Here is a 13876-nt window from a genome sequence, read left to right as displayed (position 1 = left end):
TAAGTAGTCATTAACACAAAACACACAAAATTTGGGCCTGAAAGTGGACCTAGTGATAAATCGGGCAGCCAAAATCAGTCAACATGCTTGGCTTGTGTCTGAATCTTTCTGTTTAGCTTCCAGAGTAACAAGTGCCTATGGGGGAAATGGGAGTTTGTAGACAGGTGAAGGGACAATGGCCAAAAGAGGAGTGGGCAAGGAGGCTGGAGTTTCTTTGTTGAATGCAAGCCGGTAAGCATTCATTGTTTTCGGTTTTGCTGGTGGTGGCTGAGCTGCCTGGAGCTGGCCCAGTGCTCTAGCCAGGTTTCCCTTGTGACCAATAGCACAGGAGAGAGAACTGGCCCACAGGAAGGGTTCAAACTGGGGCCAAGACAGAGCTGTTCTCTGTGTGAAGCTGACAGGTCCCGGTGGCTGTTAAAACCTGTTTTTGACTTTCTGGGTGCTGTGCTTTTAAAGTCGCATTCTAGCAACAAGTATAAAATGTGGATACGCGATCGCAGGGTGCTCTAAGATCCCTGGGGAACCTAAGGACAAAACGCAAGGTCTGGTCGTGACTTACATGAGGTCAGGGCGGTATCTGTGGATGATTGCACAGAGGGCCAGGCCACTCTTCCAGGACATAGTGAGGTCTGTCACGCTGACCCCCGCATAGCCATCTGTCTGCCTTTGGCACCAACCCAGCAGCTTGCTTGAACGAGCTACAGACTCTGAAACAACAGAATGATTGTGGTCATCTCGTAACACTGATGCAGGATCCTCTTCGTAGTACACACTTCCAGCCTGAGAAATGACCCGGTGGAGGGACACGACAGTTGTCACTGGTTTTCAAAAGACAACAGTCAGGAGGAAGACGTGACCCAATGGCCATCACGATGGTGGGCTTTCAGGGAGACAAGAAACAACTACTTTCCTCAGACTCGGGGGTCAGAATCCACCCCTGAACAGAACGACCCATCCAGACCCAGGTGATTTGGGGCTAGGAAGCTGACGTGGTGGGAAGAGCGCCATCTACGGAGAGGTCACCTGCGCTGGCCAGGTGCCAGGAACATCCTAAAACCCCGGGAGGGAGGGCACAGAAGGTGCTCTGCTCCTTTCCAGCAGCAAGTGGACCCAGGGGCGAGCATCCTGCCCTCGGCTTTTCCCAGGTCCCAAGCACTCTGCCAAGTGAAGATGCTCTGTAGGGTTAGCTGGCAAGGCTGAGAACGGCGCCCGGAACAATCTCAGTTCGGGTTTGGCACCCTGAACGATAATTTAACACCTACTGAAAACCTGAACGGGCATGCAAGTACACGTGGAGGTGTTCCAGTGTGAGACATTCCCCCAAAACCTGAACAGTGTTTCTAAAAATGAGATTTTCTTGGGAAGCGGCTGTGGCTCAATTAGATGAGCTCCCATCTACCATATGGGAGACCCTCAGTCCCTGTCTGGGGGCCTCCTTGTAAAAGCAGGCTCGCTTGCATGCCGCAGAGTACCGACTCAGCAAGGTGATGCAACAAATAGAAGGGAGACAAACGAGAACACAGCAGAGCCCACAGCGAGTGGACACAGAGCAGACAGCATGCAAATAACCGCAAGGGGGGGGATTGAAAAAAATCAGTTTTTCTTAATCACCTCACAAGAGCTCTGACTGGATCATTTAGGAGATTCTGTGAACTTCCATTTGGGTCCAAGAAAGTTCCCTTATCGAAGGCAGCTGAAAACACTTACCTTTGTACCAACTCGCCCAGTGGTTTGTGGACATAACAGGATTAACACCACCTATCACCAAAGTCCTGTTTCCCTTCAGCCTCTCACGGTGAAAACCTATTCTGCAACTACACAGAAAGCCAGTCCTGGTGCCAGATTAGAAATCTCGTGGCTTCGGAAATTAACTCTATTCAGCTGCTTCCCAAATCTGTCCATCCGAAAAGCACTGGGCACCTACGACATCCCAGGCTCTGGCCACAGAAACAGTGGACAAAGGTACCCTCTCTGCTTTCAAGATGACACCCCAGTGGAGAGGGGATTATTATCCAACTGCCTGCTGGTCATTGCACCACCGGGGGGCGCCCCGGAGCACTTCAAAGTCACAATGTCCAAGCGGAACAAATCATTTGCCCTCTCGCCCTCTGCCCCTCCCGTGGACGGCGGAACCACCCACCACCATCTCAGCGTCGCCTCACAGTGCGTCAGCTGCCAGTGTCGATCGCTCTGACTCCTTGCTATTCCCCCTCGCATCATCAGTAATGGCAGGGACGACGGCGCGTGACATTTCTGAGTGCCTGCCCTGCCCTGGGCATCACTTAAGCATGACACACTTCTAGTACCCTCGCGACCACACGGTGGCATTGGTGTTATCGTCCCCATTTCAGAAACAGGGAAACTGAAGTCCAGGGCTGTTAAGGAACCTGCCCGAGGCTGCGCGCTTCACCGGCGGAGTCTGTTGCATCCAGCTGCATCTGACTCAGACTTCACCCAGCTCCACTCCACCGCCTCCTCCCTGCTCCGTCCCACCATCAGCACCAGATTTAACTTGAAGTATTGAAACCGTTTCTAACCGGTCTCCCGGCCTCTGACATTTCCCTTCTCCCATCCATTTTACATTTGGCTGACCAGACATAAGTTATGTTCCTTTAAAAGAAAATTCTCTTTCAAGGTACGCAAAATACAGAATGACCTTTACCTCTCTCACCATATCCTGCCCGTGTCTCGGGACCCAGCTAAAATGCCGCCCCTTCCTCCATAAGGTCTTCTCCAGAACCTCGGTTGACCCTCTTGCTCTTTCAAGGGCAGCAGCTGCCTCTGATTCTACTTGACACCCCGTAACACCTCAGACCTGGTTTCTCAACCTTGACGTTACTGTACTTTTGTCCAGATAGTTCTTTGCTGGTGGGAGTTCGGCAGCCTCCTGGGCTTCCACCCACTGGACACCTGGGGGGCACAGTCGTGCCTGGCTGAGAGCCCCCGTTGGCGGGTGCGTTCCTCCAGAACTGCTCAGGGTTAAACGCCCACGTTTCGAAAGGCCGCCACCAGAGCTCACCATTGCGAGTCAACTTTGGAGTAATTCGCGAGTTCACCAGGTTCTCCATTTCTAGATGAATGTCCTTCGTTCCTCCAGTGTCATATAAATGGCGCACCTGGCAGAAAGTTAGAAACGAAGAAAAGGACCCTCGAACACCAGCTAACAGAGTCCCATGTGAGAACAGAAGGACCGAGGCAAAAAGACGGGGAGAGTGGATCGGGCCAAGTTTAGACAGAAGTGATGACAATGCTCTTAAAATCCATTATGGAATAAGGATTATGGAATTATGTATAAACAAACATACACTAAGGCAACCCCCACAGAGAGCCCCTGCCTCGACAGACCATAACAATCTTGACTCAGTCTAAGATGAAGCCAAAGACCAAAAATGGCTTGTTGAGGAGGAAGAAGCTAGGTCAGATCCCGATGAAGGGAGGCATGAGCTCTTCGGCCGCTCTGTGCTCTCAAGGAGAGACGGAAGTCTGCTCCAGCAGCAGCCACCACTGCCCTGATGACCTTCGAACGTTTACAGCGACCGTCAACATTAAGGAAAATGAAGCGGGAGCTCCATGAATCCTGAACCCTCCAAGAACTGTCAGAGGTTGTGCCAAAAATTAGCCCCTTGGCCGTGGGGTCCCTCAGCCAGTCTCAGCTGGACGCCACGTTGCCCAGGACAGCAGATTTAAGGACACCTGAGGAACTCAGCATACACAGGTACAGGAGGCCTGCGGTGTGGAGGTAGAAGGAAAGCAAAGGCCACACTGGGGCAGGCAAAATACGTCTAACGGTTCTGCTCTCCGGGATGCCTATGCTTTGTGAAATGTCACTATTGAAGCAGCAGTGAGGCTCTAGCACGGCTGAGGAACACTCAGCAGCGCCAAGAAGCTACCGGCACTGATGGCAGCTTCTTCTTATAGAGACTGCTTCTGTCTTTCAAAGTTCTTTCTAGTGAATGACCCCATTAGGCCCCTCAACGATCCTGTGAGTAGGTAGGGACCATTGTTTCCATTTTCCAGGTGAAGAAACTCAGGTTCAGAGAAAGTGAAATAACTCGGCCAGGTCACAGGTGATTAGCAGCAAAAACGGAGGCTGCGTCTCCTGATACTGAGCACGTGCAGTTCTCCCCTTTCCCCGGCAAGACGCAATGTGCGTCAGGAGGTGCAGGGGGCCTCAGTCCTGCTTCCACCATTCTTGGTTATGTTTGATCAGCAAGTCATTCAACAGCTCACTGCCTCAGTGGCTCAGAATTTGAAGGGACATCCTACCGACCTCAGGCACTTCAGACAAACCTATGTGGATTATTAAAGAAGTGCCGTGTGTATACTTGATATTTAGACATATTTCAGCTCATTGGAGGTCTGCTCTGTCCTGAGAAGGGGCCCGAGTGTCTGTGACTGGCCAGATGGCACTTACCTGGCTTGGCCGGAGGAAGTTGATGTTAATATTGGGATACCTGGTGACGGGGTCGATGCTGTATTGGCTGAAGTTTTTACTCACATTCTCAGGGGTGGTCTGAGGCAGGAGCCTGTAAATGCTCTCCCTGCAATGACAGTTGGCAACACGCTCAGGGTAGTGACAAGTGCCGCAAACACCTCCTTCTCCTTTTATGGGGTTTCTGTTTCGTGACAGTCCGCTGAGCTCTGACGGATCTGACACATCTTCCCCGGTGCCCAGTTTCCTCCCACCCCACATCGGCCCAGCTTCCCGTGCCCACCCCCACTGGATTCCACGGCCCCGGACTGGTTCAGGACCACCGAGAGCAAGGGCAGTACCGTGGGCAGCGAGAAATGCCTGGCTCTGGCCGGAAAGGCAACCCGTTTATCGTTTTGCTTTTGTTTCCTAAGTATGCCAATGTTAATGTTAGTTTTTCAGAAAATCACAGATGAAGAAAGAACTTGCTACTGGATTTATCTAGAATGTCTTATGCAATGGCCTTAAAAGGATAAAATGAGCAATTGACACTCAGTTTCATCTAGGAAACCTGATCTCTCTAGTGCTTCTGGCCGAAGCATAAGATCTTTATCAATAACTTAGTTCTTGGTCGGCATTAGTTTCTTACCAGCTATTAACATCATTTGTAAAGATTTTCAAAACACCTGACGTTTGGGGGCGTAAGTAACGTTGACAAGCAGATGGGCATTTTTCCTTTAATCCAGTCTCTCTTAATTCCTTCTCTAGTGTCAGTAGGCTCCCTACTCCCACACTGCCTTCCTGGTTTCAGAGCACAGGAATTTGCCATTTTCATCTTTGTTCATGTGACTGGTAAAGGAAGCAGGTACCGCCCTCAAGCAGTATACGAAGATTTAGACATCATGTGTCAGGAACAAATAATTTGGAGTACAGCAGGTAGACTAGATGGCCTTTAAGATATTATAGTTTTATGAATTAACATCCCACTTCTCTCTTACATATGACAACATGTAAGGTAGGAGGAGGAGGAAAGAACCGGTCTCCTGCCTCAAGAGTATACGTCTCCTCACCCACCCCCATCCTGCTCTCAGGGCCGGGGCCCTGGGTGGATTCCCGTTACCTCTCAGCCAGCACTTCCAAGGGGCTGGTTCCCAGTGACCAACTTCGGACCATCCAGGCGGAGTCCATGGCAGCTAGAAAGCCCCGGGCTATCCCTGTCCCCATTGGCCAGAAGGGCTGTGAAGGAGACAGAAAACCAAAACAGATGTGCGCAGCCATTTAAAAGGAACAGAGCCTGCTGTTGAGGGTCGTCCTGGCAACTGTTCATACACCGGACCTCCCTTCTATGCACATTGGTAGAGGAGCAAGTCACAAAGGTGCGGGGTCCCTGGCCATCCTCGGCCGCCACCCGGTCTGGGCTCTCAGAGGCCCGTGCTCCGTCCCCAGCCCCTGCTGTAACTCAGGCAGCGGGCTGACCTGCTCGCGAGGCCTGGGATGCTGGCGCTCCCTCCACAGCCCGGGGGGCCGGGGAGAGACCACCGTCCACCGGAAAGCCCTGCCGTCCCGGGTGCTCACCTCGAGGAGGCTGTCCCCCACCAGGGCCACCAGGAGCTGGTGGCCATGCTGCTCCCGCACCAGGGCCGCGTTCTCGGAGGCGTACATGCAGGTGAAGTCAAACATGGCCACGTCTGGCTGCCCGTAGTGGTTGATGGCGAAATCCAGGGTGGGCAGCTGCTGCTGGGTGGAGAAGTCGGCCGCCTCTCGGGCGTAGCTGAGCAGAGCCTCCTGGTCCACGTTCTCCCGGGAAAGCAACAGCTCTGTGTCCGTGTAGTCCTGTCTCCAGAGAAGAGGCTCGCGTTGGGGAAGCCCAGGTGGGGACGTCCCAGCTCAGCCCGCCGAGCCACGCTACGTAGGTGAGGCCTGACCCAGGGCCATGGCCTGTCCTGCTCCCTCTGGTGAGCCGGCATCCCCAAACCGAGTCCTTTAAACAAATTAAAAAGAAAAGGGGCCCGGAGGGGCTCTAATCTAAGGCAGCGCAGACTGTGCCCCTGAAGATGGAGCCCTGGCTTATTCCATTTATTTGCAGCAAGTCGCTGCTTCTTGGACCCTGTCCAGTCTACTGCACCGAGTTGTTCTGAATAGCAAATAAGATTAATCTACGCGATGGTGCTTTGTGATCGGAAAAGGAATTTCTTGGTTGTTGCTATCATCATTGGCAGTTATTTTCTGGCAGCAAATGGCTGGTAGCCACCGGGACCACATGAAACCACCAGGCTTGCAGAACTCGTCAAGCCCCAAGAGGAAGCCCGAAAGCTTTAGTGCCACTAAGATGTGGAGGGAGTAGCCCCAGCAGTCCAAGAGCTGGGAAGGAATACGCTGAATTTCCCACATAATACGTAAGGTTCTAGAAGCTTCTACAGAAACATCACCAAAGAAAAGCAATGTTGAGAGAGAAACGGCTTTCCACACAAAGAACTGAAAAAGCCCTTGTCTGCTTTGGAGATTCGTGGCACACAAAGCCAAGTCTTTATTCTCCTGTAAAGTGGGGCCTCGAGTTTCCAAGTGCCCCCGATGGTACTTCCAGCGACCATTACAAGAGGTTGAAAGCCAGAACACAAACACTCCGTGGGTCCTGGCAACTGTTTGCTCAGCACTGAGCACCAGCGGGTTCAGGAGGGCGTCGCACAAGAAGGCACAGCCCCGCCCTCGAAAGGAAGAAACGAGAAGGGCCAGTAAAGCATGCCTTCAATTTCTAGTTCGTCACTACGTAATTTTAGTGGATAATCATCATCTGCCTGAGATGCTGACCGAGTCAGATGCTAATTCTCATCGATGGCAATACAACAGCCTCAAATACTCAACTACCCAGTTGGTGAAGCGGCCAACCCAGCATGGCGTACTTGTGCTGATGGCAGAACGGGCTGTACAAACTGTTTCTCCTTCCACCCCTGGGCTGAGAGACAGACTCGAGGCAGGCCCGGGTGCACGGTGGGGGGTGGGGGGTGGGGGGGACAGGGAGACTGCGTGCTGGGGGTTCTCAACCCCTTTCCCGCTCCGGGCTCAGATAAGGCTACGGCGTCGTTCACACTAAAGCGGCGCCACTCGCTGCCTCCTTGCTAAGATGAGGGGCCCCCAGAAGCTGAGCTGCAGGTCTCTGGAAGGAACCGTCCCGGCCTGGGCGGCACATCTGGTGCCTCCTCGTGTTTTGCCCTTCTCAACGCACAGGCACGGTGTGTCACCGCAGAGATGTTCCCATTGTAGGATTAATGTGACACATTTAAACTATGGAGCATGTTCAGGCTGACAGGGCCAGAAAAAGGCTTAAGAGACCCTCCTCAAGGAGCCATCCTCCTTGCGATGCTCTGACTTCGTATTCCAGATAATCATCTCAGGGAATGCCATTTATTAGTTGCCTGGAAAAAAGGATTTGGCTAAGGATGGACATTAAATTAGATCACGAAGAGTGTTCCCTGGACACTGTGTCTACAGTGAGAACAGAACCATCGTCAGACTCCTATAAATACCGACTGCTGCTCCTGCTATCACCCCTTCCCAAAAGAAGACCTAGGAAGCAACCAACAGCCCGTCATATATGAGACTCACTGTAAGCACAGAGCCACCCATAATTAAACTACTGATGCGCAAGATGATACCTGATGTGCTCTGATACAGTCCAAGGCAGGGGAGGGGAATGGGTTAGGACAGGACTGACACCGCACTGGCCACGTGCTGAAAACCGTTAGAGCGACATGATGGGCACAAGGAGGTTCTTATACAGTTTATTCTATAATAAAACATTCTCAAAAGTTCAACTAAAAAATACCAGAGAGGAGAGAATGTGTGCCCAGGACTCCGGTTAAGTGCTCACTTTCATTCCCCTGCAGGAAAACCCATCAGACAATGAAATTCTTGATCCTGACGGCCACACTAACCATACATACAACATTATAGAAAGGCTGAAAGGAAATCCATTGCTCACATGCAGTATCACCCCTTTGTCGAGTAAACTCTGCTTTTTGGCTGTCATTACGAAATAGTGCGTGTCATCTTTGTAATAGACGATGTTCTCCAAATCGATACCTGTAACCAGAAAACAAACATGTGCACATAAGCGTTGGCAGAAAGGAAGGTCTAAAAGGATGGCTGGAAATATTGTACATGGGTCCAGAGAACTCCTGGCAGGGAAAAAGAAATGAAAAAGATTTCTGAGCCTGGCCTCTCCCTTCCTGCACACCCAGTTCATGACAAGACAGGGAGTTCAGCGTTCTTGCACTGCTCTGTGGTTCAGGTGACGCCCTAAGTTGTCCTGAAAACAATGGCCAACAGTAAGCAGAAATATCAGGATGGGGAAAACAACCACAGAAAAACAGGGCTAACCTCCAGCGAGAGGGTTTGGGTTAGTTAGGTTAAACTGCCTGGACAGGTATCAAGGAAGCTGGGCAAGAGACAACTTGATGCCTGTAAGCGGAGGGTGAACTGTGGACATTTTAATTCAATTACTTTAAAAAATCAGATGGAATGGAGAAAAATTACATTCTAGAAAGCAGAGAATGGTGGCACATTTTTGCTAGAGCAAAATACCTAAGCTGATCTATTCAAAAGCTAGCATAACAACAATCTCATTCCCAAGGTGGAATTCAAGAAGAAGACAACCTCCATAGCTAAAGCCAGGCTCTCCTGGAAGACACCATGTGAGTGGAGTAAGCCAGACACAAAGACACAGGCATTGTATGATTCTACGCACATGCAATAGCTAGAACATGCAACTCACGAGACAGAAAGCAGAGTACAGGTACCTGGGGCAGAGGGAAGGGGGAATGGGGTGTTAGCGCATAATGGGATAGAGTTTCTGTTTGGGGAGATGGGAAAGTTTCGGTGATGGTAGGTGGTGAGGGTAGCACGACATCATGAATGTAATGAATCCCACTGAAAAGTATGCTTGGGAGTGGCTGAAATGGGAAAGTTTATGTTGTATGTACGTTTCCACAATCAAAAAAAAAAATGGGGCAACAAAAGAGACAATGACAATTAGATACAATTCTGGATCCTGGACAGGCTCTAATATTGGCGGAGAAAAGGCTCAAAAGGACCTTATAGAAACAAATGAAAATATTAGAATATGGACTGTCAGCTCTACATCAAATGTTAAATTGCTTGAAACTTTAAAGTAGTTACATAAATAACTTTGCATAAATAAATGCCATCCCTGATCCCCACCACAAATGGGCTTCAATGGGTCACCCGCGCCTGCTGGCTGGCGTAAGGCAGGACACACTGAGCTAGCCTGGGCATCTAAGGGCACCACGGGCCTCTTTCTACAAATTCCTAATCTGTTCGTAAGACGTGAATGTGGAAGTGGTAAGTGTTCCAGACAGATGATGTCTACAAGCCACACTCAAATGTTAGAAAATAGAGAACTGACCAGCAGGTCACTACATGAGAGCACCACAGGAGTGAGGGGCTGGGGAGGAACTGCCAAGAGGGCAGAATCAACATCTACTGTACGGCTGCGCTGCTATGACTAAAATACCATGTGTAAACTCATGGAGGTAATAGCTAGCATGTGGGTCACTGGGAAATGGAAAGGGTTAGAGAACAGAAAGCGGAGGTCAACCTGTGCAGAATGTGTCAAACAGCTGTTTGCTAATCTTTGGAAATGAATGGAAAAGGTGAAATCCCAACGTGTGTTGGTAACTAGCAGTGCTGTTACGTGGGCATGAATGGCTGGAAGGGAAAGTCTAAGGCCATGTATATTACTAGAAGGAAAGCTAAAAAATGTAACATGGGACTGTATGGCAGAGTGAAACCTCATGTGAAATACAAATATGGGTAATACTATTTGTACATGACTACTTTTCTTTGAAACTGAACAAATGTTATGTTAATACTAAAAGATTCTAATAAATGCAAGAATGACACACATTATGCTAAGTGAAAGAAACCAGACACAAAGCACTACATAATATATGATTCCGTTGATATAAAATGCAAATATAAATCAATTTATAACGATGGAATTAGATTAGTGTTTATATAAGGCTGAGGGAAGCTAGAGAGGGATTGAGAGGGGACTGCTAAGGGGTGTGGAGCTTTTCTATTTGGAGTAATGAAATTGTTTTAAAATTTTTTGTGGTGATGAATGTACAACACTGTGATTATACTAAAAGCCACTGATGGTACACTTTGGGTAGATTGTATGGTCTGTGAATATATCTCAAAAAAACTGCTTTAAAAAAAAACAAAAAACAATGATACAGCAGCACACCAAGCACCTGCCCCCTACCAAAACGCCCCCATCCCAGGAGAAAAATAACAAGTGACTGCTTAAAAGTCTATCCTTATTGCTTTGTAGACATCCACACCAACCTGTGGCTTCCCTCAGTTCCTGGAAAAATTTCTGGTTAAATATAAAAGCAACACCACTGATCTCTTCCACTTTGGCTTCTGCGGTCGTGTGCCGGTTAATAAAATTTGCTGTGATGGCGATGGCCAGTTTGCCACGAAATTCTTTCCGACGAAAGCCTGGAGGGAAAGAAATTTTCACAAAGGTGGCAAGAGCTGGCTAGAAACAAAGGAAGATCACTTCAAATGGGAGGGACTGATGAAGATGTTAGGGAAAAGGGGGTGGGAGTTGATGGGAAAATTTTAGGGCAGCCCTTGCCTATTTGAAAAGGTTTTGACCTATTAAAGAATATAACAGTCCAGGAAAGAAGTCAGAGGCTCTCACACACTAACATTTTGAAACAGGATTGGCTAGAACATTACTCAGTATTAGGGATTCCATTAAAACAAAACAAAACAAGGCCACGTGCTTACAAATTTAAGCTTGGTAGTGCCAACCTCTCAAAGTGCCATTCATCTCCTGGTGCCTACAAGAGAAGTGCCCCAAGTGCCAGCTGGGGCCCGCTGTTCCATCGGCAAAGGTTGGGCTCTGATGACACAATCTCTCCTCCCAGGGGTGAGCAGGGTGGCCCTTCTCTCTGCTCTGAACTTGGCAAAGGAGCACGGACCCATACCTTCCAAGGTGTTCCTACGGCCGTCCCCTCCGATGATCACTTCAAATTCATACTCTGATACAGGATGTGTTTTGGGGTGCACCAGTGCCCGCCATCCTATCCCTGTGGATCAAAGTCAAAATGAAGGTCATTCACCCACCTGGGACCATCTCTAGCTACCCAGGTATGCAGCCGGCCCCAAACTCCAAGCAAAAAACACCAGGTAAAAAAACACAGGATCCAAACCACAGAAAGAAAGAAGCCTTGAAGTGGACTCCCTAAGGACCTTCCCCAAAATGTGATTTTCTGTAATGAACACAGTGCCTACAATGTCTGACGTCACACCAAAGGCCTCGAGCTCCTCCGAAGCTGCAGGCTGTACAAATGGAGAAGCCCCGTGCACTCATTCTGAAAATAACCTGCGGATTCCTCTCGTCTTCTCCCTTGATCTCAAACTTCCTCACCCGTTCCATACCCTTTCAACACTCTTCGTTTGTTCCAGTCCAACTTACGTTCATTCTCTTGGTCCTCTGGAGGCTGTACGAGTCCCCGGAATTCCACATTGACGTGGATTTCAATGCCCAGGATCAGGGCTACTTTCAAAAGTATCAGTTGGAGCTGCCGGATACCTGGGCGGATAGAGACTCTGTTAGTGACTGCCGCCCTGGAGGAGGGCGCTGCCCGCTGTCGCTGCTCCGCACCCAAAGCTTCCTGCAGCAGGAGGCATTTTCCAAGCCACACTCTGGAATTTCTTTTTAAATTTTATTTTCATGATAAGGGCAAATTATAATCTGGTGGAAGAGATGTGCCAGAGACCCAAGGCCGTGACCACCTCTTGGGTTTGGTGTTCGAAACACCCAACAGCTCTGAGACCCACGGGACGAGAGCCAACAGGGCAGTCTCAGCCGCGCCGTGCTGGACTTGGACAGGGAAACCACAGGAGCCACCGTCAGCGAGCAGATGCTACGACCCCAGCAGGTCACAGGGCTCCCCGGGAAAAGTCACTGGAAGGGCACCTGCGACCGCGCCCCAGCCTGGCACGGAGCTGCTCACTACGACCCGAGACTCCCACGACACCTGCCTCCCCGCCTCCTACCTCACTCAGGTCCACAGGTTCTTACCCCACACCCTTTCCAGACCACTCCCCCTTCCGTCTCTGGTCTAGCGTTGGGGAAATGAAGGCCCAGAGTGATCGTAAACCTTGCTCGTTATCACAGTGAGGTTCGTTTATTTACTTATTCAATACAGTGAGCCCTTAACGTCTAGACACGGCAGAGTAGGAAGCCCTGTAGACGGAGAAACCTGGTTCCCGGTCTCTGCAGGACTCTCTTAGCCCCGGGATAAATCCTGCCAGACAGAAGGTGAACAAATCCACTACTTAATGATCCCTGGTCCTCTCTCAAGACCAAACTCTACTGCAGCCAGGACTAACCCTCTGGGAGCATGTGTAAACCTTCATCTTAGTCATCGTAGTCATCTTCCCCAGTTCACCAACCACCACCCTTCTGAGTCACTCTCCCAAAGACTCATTAAACCCCATGCTTGCACACATTTTATTTTTGCAGACGACTGTGGGTTCCAAGATGCATTACAAATTACAGCCCGACAGATGGGCAGGGCACATCCTCTGCCAGGGGAACGTGGCAGCCCTTGGCCAGTGTTCCATAAAATGGCACAACCGCTACTAACAGCAAGACGTTCAGCGGCTGAATGTATTCACGGCACACATCTGGAGGAGCTCAGGATACGGGGGCCTTAAGAGGGCCACCTGGAATCCTTAACCATCATCAAGAAACAAGACTGGGACTTCATCATCTGGCCACGCTCTCTGTTCTGTGTCGCGTTTCAGGTGGGTCACTCAAGCATCACAAAAACAGAACCACCCGTCGGCATTAAAGTGTGTTTACCCTGCGGGGTCTCAGAGAAGCACAGGCCCGAGCTGAGCTTGGAGAGGGCAAGAGTGCTGGCAGTGGACCTCAAGAGAGTTCCCCTCCCAAAGCAATCCCACCGTGAACGCGCCGTTCAAGACCAAGCCAGGACTCAGCCTCCCTCCATGTGTTCTCTCCAGGACAGTATCCCCATCGCACTTTGTTCTTACACTCCCAGAGCATTTCCCATCTCACATCTCCGAGAGCCAAATGCCTACATCCCCCCCACTGGACTAAGACCCACCAGTGGGTCAAGGCCCAGTCGGTCGTCTGCTTCCCCAGTGCCTGCCAGACCCACGGAAGTGTTCAGCAAAGCCCAAAACCTAGGTTAGAAATCCTTAAGCCAGGGAAACGGATTTGGCTCACTGGATAGAGCATCCGCCTACCACATGGGAGGTCCGAGGGTCAAACCCTGGGCCTCCTGACCCGTGTGTCGCTGGCCCACGTGCAGTGCTGATGCGCCCAAGGAGTACCGTGCCACGCAGGGGTGTCCCCCGTGTAGGGGAACCCCACACGCAAGGAGTGCGCCTTGTAAGGAGAGC

The 13876-nt window shown here is 50.3% G+C and overlaps 1 protein-coding gene across 5 annotated transcripts in view; it reads right to left on the bottom strand.

Annotated features, from left to right (window-relative positions):
- Positions 1-13876, bottom strand: part of MICAL3 (microtubule associated monooxygenase, calponin and LIM domain containing 3) — a 204097-nt gene that overhangs the window by 100161 nt on the left and 90060 nt on the right. For all 5 annotated transcript variants that reach the window (XM_071210096.1, XM_058282477.2, XM_071210094.1 and 2 more), the window contains exons 4-12: positions 11919-12035; positions 11428-11529; positions 10778-10933; positions 8391-8491; positions 5987-6244; positions 5532-5647; positions 4415-4541; positions 3020-3116; positions 560-707 (exon numbers count right to left, since the gene is read on the bottom strand). In XM_071210096.1, the coding sequence (XP_071066197.1) occupies positions 560-707; positions 3020-3116; positions 4415-4541; positions 5532-5647; positions 5987-6244; positions 8391-8491; positions 10778-10933; positions 11428-11529; positions 11919-12035 (1222 nt within the window). The remainder of the gene's footprint in view (positions 1-559; positions 708-3019; positions 3117-4414; positions 4542-5531; positions 5648-5986; positions 6245-8390; positions 8492-10777; positions 10934-11427; positions 11530-11918; positions 12036-13876) is intronic.

This window comes from Dasypus novemcinctus, chromosome 20 (genome assembly GCF_030445035.2).
Source record: "Dasypus novemcinctus isolate mDasNov1 chromosome 20, mDasNov1.1.hap2, whole genome shotgun sequence".
Lineage (NCBI taxonomy): Eukaryota > Metazoa > Chordata > Mammalia > Cingulata > Dasypodidae > Dasypus > Dasypus novemcinctus.
Note: the sequence above shows the minus strand (reverse complement) of the source record. Positions and strands in the feature narration are given on the sequence as shown.